This window comes from Gymnoscopelus braueri, assembly GCF_963280865.1.
Source record: "Gymnoscopelus braueri genome assembly, chromosome: 1".
Taxonomy (NCBI): Eukaryota; Metazoa; Chordata; class Actinopteri; order Myctophiformes; family Myctophidae; genus Gymnoscopelus; species Gymnoscopelus braueri.
In genome coordinates, this window is record NC_137603.1 from 41,949,076 (window position 1) to 41,966,575 (window position 17,500).

The window sequence follows — 17,500 nt, forward strand, 5'->3', positions numbered from 1 at the left end:
TGGCTATTTCTGCCACAACACCGTTGTATGATGTATCAAAAAGGGCTTAAATGGTTAAAACACTGTTCTGGATTTAAGAATAATGATCCTACAATACAAATGTATTGCTGATACAGTGACAAAAAGTAAATGTTTGCCTATTTTTTTATTTCTCTTATTTCGCTTCTACTGTATCCTTTATTTCTTAAAATGCTTTGTCATGCCTTTGAAACTTTTGATGCCTTTATGTAAAGTACTGTTAATTGCCTTTGTATATGAAATGTGTTAAACAAATAATTGTGCCTGGCCCTGAAACATCTTTTAAAATACCATATGGAACAGTGTAGTGAAAACATTTTCATTGACTGATTATTTCTTTTTTTCTTTCTTTCTTTCTTTCTTTCTTTCTTTCTTTCTTTCTTTCTTTCTCATTCTTTCTCATTTTCTCATTCTTTCTTTCTTTCTCCCCCCTCCCTCCCTCCCTCCCTCCCTCCCTCCCTCCCTCCCTTCCATCCTTCCTTCCTTCCTTCCTTCCTTCCTTCCTTCCTTCCTTCCTTCCTTACAGACTCAGGTTTAGAGCCCTTCACCTCCTATCAGTACAGAGTAAGGGGTTGGAACAGTTTTGGTAAGGTGTCCAGTGACGTAGGCACAGTGACCACCAATGAGGACAAACCATGGGGCGTGCCCCCACCCCGGTGGAGTCGCCTGAGTGACCGAGATGACATCATCCAGTTACAGTGGCAGGCGCCTGCCAGGCCCAACGGTACATTCGGTTCAACTCAAATAGAAAGCTTTTTGAGTGCCGAACAGACACACAGATGTTAATGTTTATTTCAGTCAGACTTGAAAGATTCACATGAAAAACTGTCCAATTTATTGAGACTGAATGGCTGTAATATAAGAGAGAGTTGGTGTTGATGAAATGTAGAATCAAATCGCACAGGTGGATGCTGGGGTGGAGGAGAGGGTGATGAAATGTGTGTAAAAATGTGTTACTCTTAAGGTCCGTACACACCAGGAGCGATTGTTTGTTGTGATTTATTCACATTAATTTAAACTGCTAGTTGTTTTACAGCGCGATTAAAATCTGTATGATTGAGACATGACCGAAATAAAGGTTTGATGGGAAATTATTGCGTCTCTTTTTCCAGATTGTTTATTCGCATGGCTCCTGCTGTGTAATGACCTTTAGGGTTAAATGACCACTGAGGGTTCATGAGTCAGTGTAGGAGAGAAAGAGTAGAGAAGCTGCTTTAACTGTCTTTAATTCCATCCACTCAGGGATCATCACTCACTACGTGGTCCTGCGTGATGGACAGGAACGTTACCGCGGCAACGAGTACAGGTTCACAGATGTGGGTGGGATCGGACCCTTCCAGGAGTTCAGATACCAGCTCAGAGCCTGTAACCAGGCTGGATGCGCGGATAGTACACAGGTACCAGAGATGCCCTGTGTGTGTGTGTGTGTGTGTGTGTGTGTGTGTGTGTGTGTGTGTGTGTGTGTGTGTGTGTGTGTGTGTGTGTGTGTGCGCATGTGTGTGTGTGTGTGTGTGTGTGTGTGTGTGTGTGTGTGTGTGTGTGTGTGTGTGTGTGTGTGTGTGCGCATGTGTGTGTGCGTGTGTGTGTGTGTGATTTTGTCCAAATCTGTGAAACTTTGCACGTACAGTCCCAATAGGCCCAGGAAGAAATGCCACCCTACATTTTTCAAATCGGTCTCGTGGTGGCACTATAACAGTACAATACAATCAAGATTATTTTATCCCCTGGATTCCTTGGATCCTCACTCTCCATATGGGCCCCAGTGATTTGTGCCAGATATGTTCCGCCTTTTTGCGTTTCTGCGAAACACACTTTTTGCTATTACTCCTACAGATTTTGTCGACAACTCACACAAATTGGTACACATTATCCAAGTGGTTATGACTGACTTCCGATGTTTGCAAGCCCTGGGTAGGCAACCCAGCCTGGCGGAGACCTGTGCTCTGAGGACCATACTTTTCTATTTTACTGTATGTGGTATCCAGGAAACGGAACGGAAGTACATATGGGTTGAAATGTTTACTTTTGTTATGGTTTTCAATGTGAAACCATGTGTGATGCTCCCACACAACCTCTGTACTGTTCCCACGTCTGAACAAGCTGTTATTTCCATTTCTCTCTCTCTCTCTCTCTCTCTCTCTATCTCTCTCTCTCTCTCTCTCTCTCTCTCTCTCTCTCTCTCTCTCTCTCTCCTCTCTCTGAGGCTATGTATTTGCTGAGCCTACCTGATGTGTGTGATAACAGACGGTAATAGCTTCACACAGCCCCCCCCCACATACTATCTCTGTACTGTAGCCATGCTGATATCAACACAACAATTAATTTTTGCAGCTTAGAGGTGATTTAAAAAAGTGTCTTTCTATGGCTTGGGTTGGGTTGGATTCTTTCTCTTCTGAGCTCAGTGAGGAGTTTGTAGTGTACATGCTATTACTACAGGGGGCAGTGAATGGTGGGTAGATGAGAGAATTAAACATGGATGGTTGGTTTAGAAATGCATGGGTGGGTGGATGGATGGATGGATGGATGGAGGGATGGTGTCATTGAGGGAGGGGAGGTAATTTGATGGATGGATAGTGGGAGAGAGAAGTCATGGAGAGGGGGTAGAACCCGCAGAGAGCTAGTAAACATGGAGATGTGGAGAGCAGGAGGGAAGGAGGACGACCTCGAAAGGCGCAATTTGGAGAAATTGTAAGTGTGGTTGCCTCGATCACACCGACACAGTCTGGGACCCGAGGAATCTGCTGGGAGACATGCGATTAAAATTAGGTGCCGATCGGATCCTGCGTTCGTGACATACAGCGTTTTGTTTTTAAGAAATAGCCCCTACCCTCACATGTTACAATCCAATTACTTTGTCACATTACCCCTGAGATCCAAAGTTTGGCACGGTTTTGGCACACACTCAAGCCATATATCGACCGGCTTCATCGGGAATCGTATGCTTCCATTTTTGTAAGCAATATGTTATATAGTTTAATTTATATCAATTTATCAGTGAATTACTTTTTCCCATTGACTTGAATTGGAAAATGCAAAAACTCACATTCAAGTATTTTTCTCTCGGAAACTGTAAGGTCTGCAGGTCTGCAACACTTAGAGGGGAAGTTCATAGTCCAGTGGCCTACATACAGTACAACAACAAAAATATTACACCAGTCGACCTCATTGTGGCGCTATAACAGCCCACTTTACCTTTCGGCCTATAACTCTTGAACCGTAGGTCGTAGAATGTTTTTACCAAATCTCACAGAAATTGGTACACATGATCTCTGGACATATGTGATAACCATATGTAGGCGGAATTTTGATAGTCCCTATCGTTCGTCCGTAATAGGCTTCCAAAGTTAGTGGGATGGGCCTATTTGACAAAAATACCAAAAATCATGAACGAAAAGTCCAATCAACCCCAAATGTGAATCACATGTCGAGGGTTGTGTACTCAACAAATTGCCAAAAGCATTTCCACTTTGATCCATAGGGGGACTATTTGATGCAAAAACATGATTTTTGGGGGGATCAATCCTCTCATAATGAAATACAAGTGATCTCAGGAGTGATGTGACAATGTAATTGGTTCGCAAAGTTTGTGGGAGGAGCCTATATCTTAAAAACAAAACGCCATATATCACGAACGCAGGATCTGATCAGCACCAAATTTTAATTGCACGTCGCATGGCCTCCAACACTATTCCTCCCAGCGTATTCCTCAGGTCCCGGCGGCCGCAACCCACGACTCACGTCGGTGCAACGCAACCACACTTGCAATTTCCCCAAATTGCACCTTTCTAGTTTATTTTTGTCTGTCTTTCTCTGCTTCATGTCTCTCTTCTGTCTTCCTGTATGTCTCTCTGCTGCTTTTCTCTCTTCTGTCTTTTTGTCTGTCTTTCTCTGCTTTCTGTCTCTCTGCTGTCTGTATTTTCTAATGATTGAATCTTTAGTTTCTCCTTCTAACTTCACTGTGTTCAGCCATGCATTGCGGTATACACACATACGCACGCAAGCACACACGCACAGACACACGCATGCACATTCACAAATGCTCACTCACACACAGACACACATGCACACACGCACGCGCACACACACACACACACACACACACACACACACACACACACACACACACACACACACACACACACACACACACACACACACACACACACACACACACACACACACACACACACACACACACACACACACACACACACACACACAGCAGAGTGGTGAGAGTGAGTGAGTTGTATTAGTTTGTACAACAGTGAAAATTGGCCAAACAGTCCCAATTACGTGCTAACCTGAGCTAACCCGATACACCACTGCAATTACCTGGAGCACACACACACACACACACACACACACACACACACACACACACACACACACACTCACACACACACACACACACACACACACACACACACACACACACACACACACACACACACACACACACACACACACACACCCTACTGCTCTGACAACAGCTGATGTAATCTGTTTGGTCACTTAGTGTGCGACAAAGTGCGATATGTCCTCCCTCCTCTTCCAATAGCCTACCTCTGTTCTCCCTCCCCTCCATTTGTCTGCTATCATTCTCTCTGTCCCACTCTCCTCTCCTCACCCTCCCTCTCTCCTCTCCTCTCCTCTCCCCTCCCTCTCTCTCTTCTTCTCTCTTTCTCCTGCCTGTTCTCGGTCCAAACAGCACATCCTGTCTTTCCAGCAGCCATTAGTCTGTGTCTGTTATATCAGTGGTTCTCAAAGTTGGGTCTGGGGAACCCCAGGGGTCCTATAGGGCGTTACCAGGGGGTCCTCAGCAAAATGTTTAACCACTTATGCGCCATCATGCGACGAATAGCGTAAATAGCCAATCAAGCTTAGATTTTTGGGGGACAAATTTTGACAATTTTTAACAATCTTCGCCTATAATGACATACAGTAACATGCCCAAAATAGAGGCACAAGTTTGAAAGTCGTTAGTTTCACTATTATTTCACCGGTTAGAAGAGAGAATATAATAAGAATGATCTTAGGTTTCACTCTCTCCACTGTTACCTCCACAACTACGTAGAATGCTGTACTAAATCTAATCTAGTCTTCTATTATGGGTGTCCCTGACACAAAATCTTTTCAAATGGTGGCCTAATTCCTAATACATATCCATTTATCGGATGATAACGGGTCCTAACTTCTATAACTTCGCACTTATATTCTCTTCTCTTTCTTCCTCTCTCTTCTATTCTTCTATGGTGTGAATGTATGTACCATAGGCCTATATCCTTTTTTTGGTGTGTGTGTGTGTGTGTGTGTGTGTGTGTGTGTGTGTGTGTGTGTGTGTGTGTGTGTGTGTGTGTGTGTGTGTGTGTGTGTGTGTGTGTGTGTGTGTGTGTGTGTGTGTGTGTGTGTGTGTGTGTGTGTGTGTATGGACATGCCGTAGCAGTGTGCTAATAGCTTAGCTGTCTCTGGACAGGTGTGGGAAGTGTTAGTGACAGTCTATTAAGGCAGGATATCCCTGTTGCCATTAGCAGCAGATTGCTGTGGGATTCTGTGTCCTAATTCAGACAGCGTCCACACTCTACAGCACCCTACACTGAACCAACAACGCTACACAACACCCTACATTGCACAACACAATGCTACACACCTATTACTTTACTGAAGTAAATTGCAATACACTGTCTGTACCACACAACACCTAAACTATGACACGTAGTTTACTATATAACATCTACACTACACGTCACTGTACTACACAACACCTATACTACAGTGTACTTACTACACAACACCTACACTATGACTGCACAACACGTATACTACACTGTACTAAGCAACACTTATATACTACAGTGTACTACACAACACCTATACTACAGTGTACTACACAACACCTATACTACATTATACTTCACTGTCCTGCACAACACCTATACTATAGACCAATTATTTGTATACAAACACTGAGACTGCACGTGCGCGAATGTAAGCGATTCCCAACCCTGTTGTTTTGAGGAGCACTCATTTAGGTTCACTCAACGTCCTGTGTACGAGGCTCGTGAGGTACTCCTGAGCGAGACGCTTGGAGTGCGAGTGCCCTCTGGCCGAGCAGTCGATTGCCTCCGGGGGTCGATGAGCGCTCCCTCTGTGCGTCTCACTGCTAATCACAGCAGCTGGAGGTGGAGTTTTAAGGACAACTAGTTTGGGAATCGCTTACACACAACACAAACCATGGAGTATATATTTAAAGAAGGAGAGGTCACAGTAAACATCCTAATCCTTCTTCCTCCACACTGGGAGGAAAACTGCAGTCTAAAGTTTGATGCAATGCATTTTTACACGTATGTGCCGTAAATTATTTTCCATTGTGTCTTTTGAGCTGTCATGGTTCTTTTGCAACATGCCTGCGCACGTGTTACCTGCATGATATCACTGTGACGTGGTCTGATACGTTTATATCAGTTTATACTAAACTTGCACAGCACCATGTTCCAGCATGTTAAAGTCTCAGTCTTTGACCATGTGAAACGTGTTGAATTTTTTACCTTTCCATGCCTCACAAACTGGTCTTTAAAACATTGTAACTGCTGCTTTTTTTTTCTCCACCTGCATATGATGCTAATGTTTCAAATACACATTGGATTGTTACAACATTTTAGCTGATAATGAAATCCTCTACGGAGGAAAGGAAAGTGACGTTTACTTCCGGAAGCTGACAGGCTGCGAAAGTCTTTACTACTACAAAAAAAAACAACATTTCCCCCATTGCTTTCCACCTGTAAAACTGTGATGTAACAAATAAAACTAATTCTGTTTCTTATTTGTAGTTGCAGCACTGCAGTTGTTATTTTGTATTCTTAATTACCTCAAATAATATAACATTGGCCTGCTGGTAGCTGACATTATAATACATTGTGTTGCATGTCCTTTCTACCCTCAGTTTTCTGTCTCTCTGATATACTGTCTAAATAAAGCTAAGATAAACTGACTCAAAATGATGAATGATCCGATTTGGCAGCTGTATTTATCTGCTTTGACTCATCAACTGTACCAGATTATTCTTCAGCAGCAAAACTAAACCAGGCTACGTTGTAAAGTACAGTTTGTTGTTTTACTGTATGATGCTCTGCCATGGTAGTAGGGCGGCAACTATCAATTCATTTCTTATTTGATTATACTATCTATATCTTTTTGGATTAATCAAATAATCGATAAGCGTGATTTTTTTAATAAATCAATCGGCGCAAAAAAATATATATAATTTTGTATAATCGACTAAATTGATTAGTCTAACCACTTAAGCCCTGTTTTAAACTTTGTCGTACAATGGTGTCACACAATAATAGTGAAAATAGTCGATCTACACATGTGAGCTTGTAGATCTTGAGAAAAAAATAAAATAAATTGTTAGGGTTTTTTTTGGGGGGGGGTCACAAAAAATATCATGTTATTAAAATTGATAATTTTTATGTGATTAAATCAATCAGTTTGATTAACTGTTGCATCACTATCTGGTAGCTCAACCAGTTACACTGACCACCTGATCCTGGTGAGGTGTGAGGACCCCTGTTTGAATCGGACTCCTGTCTTGTTCCTGTCTCTCCACAATCTCTACATAAACTAGAACCAGGAGACCTGGTACTGCCAGACCCCTAGTGGTTGAAATCTGAATGGCCGGGCTTCGCATGACGTGTGTCCCTTCTATGTCCCTTCTATGACGAAAGAGGGACAGACTTTTTTTGCTGGGGCCGGGGGACAAAGTGACATACCATGTATGGAGAAAACAGATACAAAGCCTCATGTAAGCCCGACCCCTTGGGTCTGGCAAAAAAGCTCACAAAAAACAAGCAACAAAAGAAAACATGCGCTGCCATAATGTGGTAAAATACTGTACTGTCTCCCTATAGTTGGGATGTTTCTTGCTCTCGTGGGCAACTAGGCAGATGTACATGGACGTTTTTAATTTAATGTTTTACTTTTTACTTAATTTACTTAATTTAATTTAGCCTTGATTTAAGCCATTTAGATTAATTTAAAAATACTAATTTAAAAAAAGGGGTAAAGATAGTTGGCAATTTCAACGGAGACCTGGCCAAGACAGGCAGCAGTACAATTAAAAACAATAGTTCCACGAAGACAAAAAGACGAGGTGTATTATTGTAAACAGAGACACATTCCCATTAATTGAATTTTTTATGTTTAATGTTGTGTTGTATTGAAGATAAACATCCAGTTTGTCCTTCCTTCCATTAAAAGAATAATGGAACATTTAGGAAAGTGTTTTATCCATTTTCTTTTACACTAGCATCCTATTTACGGGAAAACAGCCTCAGGAAAGGTGGCCAATGGTCCCTAGTTTCCTGAATAAATTGGGGGCAATTGGGTCAAGGTCAAAAGTCTAAAATACAAAATGTATCTGACCAGATCTGACAAACCTCAACACCTAGGAGAAAGGATGGAGCTCCCCTGTTTAATGGTGGTGGGGCTTGTTGTGCCCAGCACTACTGATTAGGGTAAGGGGACGTTGTGTGTCTTTCTGTCCCTCTGTCTTCATGTGTCCATATGTCTCTGTGTGTCCAGGTGGTAGCCGTGACAGTCCAGGGCATCCCAGAAGGGGTGCGGTCTCCCATGGTAACAGCATTAAGCCCCTCCTCCCTCCTTGTGACCTGGCCTGAACCAATCAAGAGCAACGGAATCGTCCAGCAGTACGTCCTCAAAGAGACTGGAACAGGAACCAATTACACTCTAAATGCTGGAACCACAAACCACACTGTTATCACAGGTAAGACACGCACACGCACACTCAAGAACACACACACACACACACACACACACACACACACACACACACACACACACACACACACACACACACACACACACACACACACACACACACACACACACACGCACGACAGTCCTCAACTTTCAGACTGTCCTGTCTTCTGTCAACAGCCTGTACAGTTATCTTGTGTATATTGTACTGCTCACAGTCTTGCGGACATGCAGGATCAACATTTCACTGCTTGTACCAATGTATGTAAGTGACAAATAAAACCCTCTTGATCTCTTTCTCCATCCCTCCTTCATCTGCCCCTTTCTCCTCTCATGCGCATTTTATACTTTCCACCTGCCTATGTATTTATACATGCTGTTTTCTGGAAACCATCTAATGTCTGAATTTATATACCTGATTCCCGCCATGCAGTCCCCTCTCACACACACACACACACACACACACACACACACACACACACACACAAACACACAAACACTATACTACACTAGGTTACGTAGACTCAATAAACAATACAGTACGTTCAAATGCACAGAGAGTGATGTCAGTACTGAGTGATTTGTGGGTCCAGAAGAGGAGCATTGTTACTGGCACTGTACCATCACTCACAACATACGTGCATGCGTGTGCACACACACACACACACACACACACACGCATGCACGCACGCACTTACACACAGACACACACATCTTACACACACTTGTGGCACCATGATGTAATTGTGTGTGTGTGTGTGTGTGTGTGTGTGTGTGTGTGTGTGTGTGTGTGTGTGTGTGTGTGTGTGTGTGTGTGTGTGTGTGTGTGTGTGTGTGTGTGTGTGTGTGTGTGTGTGTGTGTGTGTGTGTGTGTGTGTGTGTGTGTGTCTTTGAATGCAATGCAAATTGTAAAACACTGTGGATCAAGGTGTTTTGAAATGGAGACCATTTATAATTTATCAAAACGGTTGCACCAATCTGAACATACCACCCTATAGCTCTAGATCCTCTACTTTCATATGAAATGAAAACAAAACAAAAAAACTACAATTTTCAGTGATAAATCCTTTACTCCATTGGGTCGCAATTCTCAGGTTAGGTTGTTTAGGCTGGGTTGTTTGATCAGTTTTATCAGTTAGACTAGCTTGTTTTATCAGTTACTGTCTCTGACCTCTGAAGCCTTTCACATCTCTTCTGGTTCCTTCTCTAGAGCACAGCTTTTCAATGTGGGGGTTGCCAGGGGAGCTAATTGAAAAGGAAGAGGTCTTCCTTTATGTGTGTGTGTGTGTGTGTGTGTGTGTGTGTGTGTGTGTGTGTGTGTGTGTGTGTGTGTGTGTGTGTGTGTGTGTGTGTGTGTGTGTGTGTGTGTGTGTATGTGTGTATGTATGTATGTATGTATGTATGTATGTATATATATATATATATATATATATATATATATATATATATATAATATTATTATTCATCTACTCATTCATATATTTATATATATATATATTTATGTATATATATATATATATAGAGAGAGAAAGTATTAAGTAAACCATGCAATTAACAAATGAGTATTGGAAAGTGGAGTTCTGAGGGATTTTGGATATCATAATGTAACTCTTTATTATGTTGCTAATAATGGCAGATTTCATGTCATGTGCCATGCTCCTTTTTAACTAGGAAATCGGTCACAATACTGAAATTAAATACTGTCAAAATGCCATTTCATGTTGTCTTTAAACACTGGACATGATTCTTATTTAAAGGCATAGTATGTAACTTTGCCCTGTGTTTACATAACAAAATAATTTTTACCCATCATTTCCACTGGAGTGTGGTGGTGTTTGGTTTACCTGCAGAAACACATTGCCCTCTTGCTGTATTTTGGTGTTTTCAATGTTTGTTTTGGTAAACGTTTATTATGTTTGAATGTGAAGCTGAAAAAGCCTTTTTGTGATGATGATGGCTGCAGATTTAACCAGTGTTTTCTGGGGAAGCTTTCAAAAGGGTCAAGTTGGAAAAAGTTAAAATACTACATTTAATTTGTTCAATATCCTAATTGATCGATTTGACCATGCAATTAATCCATAATCAGATATCGGCCAACTAAATATTGTGCATCCCCTATAGAAATTAAATTACATAGAAACTCATTGTATTATATTGTTGCTGTTGGGCAGTAACCTCATATGATCCATATTTCAACTCTTTATCTTTTTCGTAAATTAATGCCCTGCTTCATAGAGCTCTTCACGGGCCCCCGATTCCGAAAATACCCGAGAGGACCCGAGACCCGTACGGGTCTGATCCGTGTTTTATCATAATCACTCGGGGGCAGGGCGGAATCGGTCAGTATTACCTCGGAACGCGGGTCTATCTATCATTATGTGTAATACCCGAGTGGATCCGAGAAGACCCGTAGTATGCCTGCTGCGTGTGCGCGCAGCTGCACTAATCAGGGGAGTAACGCAATGAAGTAATGTACTATGTACTTAAATGTACTTAGTTACTTTACACCACGATGCGCACCGCACCGTACTGCAAGGCCAGCCAGCTGCCAGGCTGATTTGAAAACACCGGCGTGCATTCATGGATTCCTCTGACACCGTTGTCCTCAATGAACGAGGTGAAAGCAAAGCTTTAATCATAAAATGGTCAGTGGTCATTCTGGTCAATAGGTCTGCTATTATTTCATAAAGTCCACATTTATTTACAAAGAAACCTTTTGTCACACATATTACATTAATACCTAGAAATTCGGAACGGGTCAAAATTGGATCAGATTTCACATTTCCATTTCGGTTCCGGACCCGTGAAGAGCTCTACTGCTTCATCATACAACAGTGTCACACAAAAGTAGCCAAAATAGACGATCTACAAGCTCACAAGGCGTCAGTCACGATGTGACACGTTGTGAGCTTGTAGATCAACCATTTTGACTTTATTGGAAAAAAAATGAAAGTTTTCTGTTGGTTTTATAAATATTGAACCGATGAAAAGTATTAACAGAGAGCTCATGGCTAAATAATACATACATTGATCCACATTGGAACACAGGCTCTTTAGTACCATTTTGAGAAAAGTAACAGTTTTGGTTTCCACCCGACAGTGACAATATTGTAGTTCTCATGAGAAGAAATATCGTCGGGCCAAAACCTCATATCTCCATCTTTTACACCCCCCCCCTCGTAGCTTGCCCTACTTCATCATACAAGAGTGTCACACAAAAATACACTATTTTACTTCATTAAAAAATTAATAATAATAATAAAATGGAACGGTTTTGGACATACAAGGAGGCTTCCAGAGTGTTGCCATGTCTGCTTATTATACGCGACTTTTGACTTGTTTTTCTGTAAGTCACTTGCAAATGTTGGTAGTTGCGGGTTGTTTTTTTTTGGGCTTGTTTCTAAAGTGTAGTTGCTTATTTGGGCTTCCTTCCTAATGTTGTCTAAACCAGTGGTTCTCAAACATTTTCATGTCAAGGACCCCAAAATTAATATGTAACAGATCTACAAAAATGAGGGTAAAAATTTATATTCTTTTGATATGTAAAAACAGGGCAAAGTTACATACTATGCCTTTAAATAAACGTATCAATACCACGATGTAGAAATACTTGTTATAAAAGTAAAAAAAAGTGACTTGAGTAAAAGTACAAAAGTATTGATATCAAAATATATTTAAAGTACCAAAAGTAAAAGTATACTCATACACAATGGCCCATTTCACAAGTTTTCAAAAAAGCGCTGGAATGTCGGAGCAGCAGCGCTCACCGACGCTCTGCTCCATTGTATCAATGAGTAAACAATCTACACACTAATGCTATTAGCACCAAGAGCTATGCCAGCTATGTCTGTGCCAGTGCGTGCGTGCGTGCGTGCGTGCGAGCGTGCGTGCGTGCGTGCGTGCGTGCGTGCGTGCGTGCGTGCGTGCGTGCGTGCGTGCGTGCGTGCGTGCGTGCGTGCGTGCGTGCGTGTGTGCGTGTGTGCGTGCGTGAGAGATCCCATAGCCCGAACTCCGAATCTCCGGCTAATAAACTTACTGTACATTTTAGGAAAGTGAAAAATGGGCTTCCTCACTGTCTGCATGCTAGTGGTCAATGCCCATGTGCAAGTTGAGATCAATTGCTCAACCCACTGAGGAGAACCATGCGGAACAGAGAGACTGACTGACTGACTGACTGACTGACTGACTGACGGACAGAGGTTTTTTCTTATTATATAATAGGATAATAATCATTATTATTGATAATTAGATTATTGTGCCAGTTTTTTTTTTTTTTCCAATTTGCAACAGGGGGGCTGCAGCCAGAGGCCATGGCTATTTGGGTTTCCTCCTTGGCATGGAAAGTTTGGGAACCCGTACTCGTAACTAAAGCAGTGGTTCCCAAACTGGGAGTCGAGACCCCCAGGGGGGTCCCCAAATTATTTAGGGGGGTCTCCAGATGATTTGCTTAATGTGCAACATTGTTTTCTCACTCAAACCAACATACATTATAAGTGTATACAGGGTATATGTGCACATTTCTAAAGTGACAATTTAATTACTTTTAAGACCTTTTTTAATACCAAATTGTCAAATATTACGTAAGAAAAAGGCAAACGTTGTGAAAATAGCCAATCTGCCGTTGTGAACTTTTAGTTCGGCTATTTTCACAATATTAATCTGTGGAACCTAAGTATGTAATGCGTACAATTCCAAGTGCTTGTCAGGGTGGGGGGTCCCCAGTTCAAATATGATTATTTTGGGCAGTTAATTTTTTTTGAGAACCCTTGCTCCAGAGTGATGTCATGGATCAGGGGCTGGTATAGGCAGTGGTCAGTGTGGAAGCATCACAGCACACAGGAGTGACAATGAGGGATGTTAAAGTGTGTTGGGTTGACAGTGTACAGTAGTGTCACATTTCAGCTCTCTGTGCGCTGGAACTGACCCAGGATCTGCCTTCACCGGTAGCCAATAAACTGTCCCCATGAGGCCTGTGGTTGGCTTGTATGGTCAGAGAGTGTGTGTGTGTGTGTGTGTGTGTGTGTGTGTGTGTGTGTGTGTGTGTGTGTGTGTGTGTGTGTGTGTGTGTGTGTGTGTGTGTGTGTGTGTGCGCACACGTGCGAGCGTACCTGTTTGTGTGTGTGTGATAGCAGCATTGTTCCTCCTCGAGAACTTTTCTAAAAAGCCTGTGTAGTTTGGCATTCCCTGCTTTCAGTGCCGTATGTGACATTTCAAGCCCTGTGACTCTCCCATCCACATCCGTCAGAGACATTATACAATATTTTGTCCACAGTTTTTCTACATGTGCAGAGACAGTAGCATGGAGGACTGATACAGAAGAACTTCACTAATAATTCCTTCAGTATCTGTCCCAGCACGGCACAGTAAAAGAGTGAATTTATCCATTTGTAACAGAGTTCACAAATGTAACCATATGGACCTGTAACACTGACAGATTTACTGTGAGCTCTAACCTATCGTTAGCCTGCTCACACATGGTACAGAGAGTGAGGCTTTTTGGTGTTGTTACTTTTAATTATAAAATTATGGTTTAAAATTGCTCAGTTGGCGAACCATGCAGTCAACTATTTCTTGTTATCGGGTGGTATCAATGTTTTTCTTTAAGCTGGCCGACAAGTGGGGGAAAAAAATCCACTTATGTGGACAATAACTATTTATATTCTATTCTGTAGTGGTTAGTAACGGCCCAATTCAAGGACTGTCTGTAATAACAATGTCGTTGCTGCATAGTCCAATTTCCTGACATCCTGTTTGAATAAACCTTATGGCAGAGTAGGCCATGTGAAATATTTTTTTTCGACCAAAGTGTGTCAAATACTAATAATATCTTGGTTAATGTCTAATAATATACATCTCACCTGACTGGAGAATTAGCGCTGTATACCGCTAAGCTCAATGAATGAACACATTTTTTGCATAATAGAACCGAGCATAAATAAGCACATACAGTACATGTTTTACGATGCCACAAGTGGTGGATTATACATTTGCATGCTATAAATCACAATGTAAATGATGCATCATACTATGGGGGAAAAAAGGCATTGTGGTAACACAAACAGTACAGTATCACAAGCCTATCAGGATGTGTGATTATGTTTCTGTTTAGTTTGTTCATTGCATGGCTCTCACAATCAGACACAGAATGATTGCACATACATACACATGCATGGCTGGGCGCATGCACGTGCGCATAACTGTGTGTGTGTGTGTGTGTGTGTGTGTGTGTGTGCGTGTGTGTGTTCGTGTGTGTGTGTGTGTGTGTGTGTGTGTGTGCGTGTGCGTGTGCGTGTGCGTGTGCGTGTGCGTGTGTGTGTGTGTGTGTGTGTGTGCATGTGTGTGTTTCCGCTCCCTCTCCCAGTTTCCTTTCCCTGTCCAGTGTTATTCTAATGAATTGCCACCAGATAAATCTAATCCATTATTAGCAGTGATTTCAAACCACCACTTACACCTACGCCTGGAGCATTAGAGAGGGAGAGAGAGAAGGAGGGAGGGTAGGAGAGAGAAGGATGGAGATGGAGGGAGGGAGAGAGAGAGGGAGAGAGATATGTAAGAAGTAAAAGAAAGGGCAACAGACAGAAATAACAGACAGAAAGCGAGACAGAGACGTACACAGAAGGCGAGGGAGGAGAGAGAGAAAAAAGACAGAGTGAGAGAGGAGAAGATGGATGGATGGATCTAAGTGTTTTCACTGAAATATGAGCAGAAATAATTGCCTCACAACTCCCCATCCTTAATGTTTAATATGCCATTATTCATCTTCCCTGGCTAGCACTGCTCTGTTGCTGATCCTAGAACAGCTCCCACTGTTCCCAGTCAGCCCACTGGTCCACTCGTCCCACTTCAGCTGTAGAACCGTGGACCAATGTGGATGTTCACTTCCAATAATGTTGATGTTATACGGATTGATCTCCTGGCCAGGCAGCGGAGAATACTCTCTGACTTTCTAACTGGTGAATTGGTGAAAAAAGGAGGATTTGGTGTGAAATAGTTTGTTGTTTTACTGAATAAAACAAACATAATTGATTAGCTAAGCATAATGGTGGTTTGTAATAATGTTGATTATTAAAATCAGATAATGTAATCCTGAACGTTTTTTTATGTAGCCTGACTGACTCACTATGGTAAAAAAAAATCTGATAGATTGGTTAAATAAAAGTTCATTAAAGTAAATGTTATTAGTTCATTATTACTGTTTATGGTTAAGAATAGTTTTAAAATGATTATCTTCAGGAAGCGCCGCAAACAACCTCTGGTTAGCGATGATTACTGAACAGTGACATGTCATAGCAACAAATAAGCACTGCTAACATATTCCCATGGGAATCAATATTAAGTATTGCCATCATTAGGCCCACCATGAGTTATTGCCTGCAATTATATAGATTATGGCATTAATCATGTGTTTAATTGGTATTTTGTAGTTTCATTATTAATTCAGAACAGCGGGGAATGGAATATCTTTTATTTATTAATGGATCCTCCCTTAACTCGTGTTCTGATTGGCCCCACATACCGGGAGGGGCGGGGCGGGGGATGGGGGTGGAAACATGGGAAGGAGGGAAGATAAAGAGAAGAGAAAGAGAAGTATGGCGTCATTACTCTTTTAATGTAATACAGTAGATTACAATTAATATGGTATATTGTTAGTTTAGAACTGTATATATTGTAAGCATAAAGTGCAGTGTGCTGATCACCATTCATAACTTTCACTGGTTTCATTCTAACCCTGCTCTGAAAATACTGTAACCAAAAAATGTTGGCTCATGTTTGCATCACTGGAGAGGAGAGGAGAGGACAGGAGAGGAGAGGAAATGGAGAAGAGGAAAAGATTGTAGTAGAGGCGAGTAAAGGAAAAGAGGAGAGGAGAGGAGAGGAGAGCAAACGAACAGAGGAGAGGAGTTTTGATTGATTGATTGACCATATATGCAGACGAAATCTCTGTGTACGTGTGCGTGCGCACGTGCGTTTGTGCAAATCTGTCTGTCCCCCGCATAGCTCGAGGACGGCCCGACCGATCGACTTGAAACTCGGCATGCGTATTGCCGAGGACCCGAGGGACTGATATGCCGAGTGGGAAATCGGTCAGATCAGCCAATCTCCCAAAAATATATATAAAACCGCAAATCCCCATACATGGCCCATATATGAAGTACCTTCCTGCCATCAATATGAGGTCATAGTACTGATCTCATAGACTGGCCTGGGCTCCATATGTGGGCATGCCTCAAACAGAACTCCATATATGGGCATAAAAGGGACACAGAAAGACGGATACAGAAATCTCCATATGTAGGTACTCTGACAACAGGTACAACGTGTATTTCATAACTGGCTGGGGCATGCACTCTCAACTCGCATCATTTCCGTTGCCCACTGCCCACAGTGCCCAGTATACTGTACATAAATTCAAATTTAATCCATAACACTATTGTGCCAGTTTAACCATTTGCAACTTATTTTTGACCTTGACCATTTCAAGAATGTGATGCAGTGAACTTGTAGATTGACAATTATCGCAATTTTCAGCTGTTTCAAAAGCAAGGGGCTGTGGCTATTTAGGGGTTCTTGGCATGGAAAGTTTAGGAAACTCTGCTCTAGAAGACACAGACAGGATCTCTTTTATAAATGCAGGTGCTTTGGCAATATTGGATATTTTCTCATGTAACATTCATGGTCATAAAATGTGTTGGACTGAAATAAAAAT

At 41.9% G+C, this 17,500-nt stretch overlaps 1 protein-coding gene across 1 annotated transcript in view; it reads left to right on the top strand.

The window, feature by feature from the left end:
- The window catches only part of ush2a (Usher syndrome 2A (autosomal recessive, mild)), a gene marked incomplete at both ends in the record, with an annotated part of 324,178 nt that overhangs the window by 242,643 nt on the left and 64,035 nt on the right, over positions 1-17,500 (top strand). The window contains 3 exons of the mRNA XM_080433174.1: positions 545-742; positions 1,261-1,415; positions 8,599-8,800. Coding sequence (XP_080289300.1) covers positions 545-742; positions 1,261-1,415; positions 8,599-8,800 — 555 coding nt within the window. The remainder of the gene's footprint in view (positions 1-544; positions 743-1,260; positions 1,416-8,598; positions 8,801-17,500) is intronic.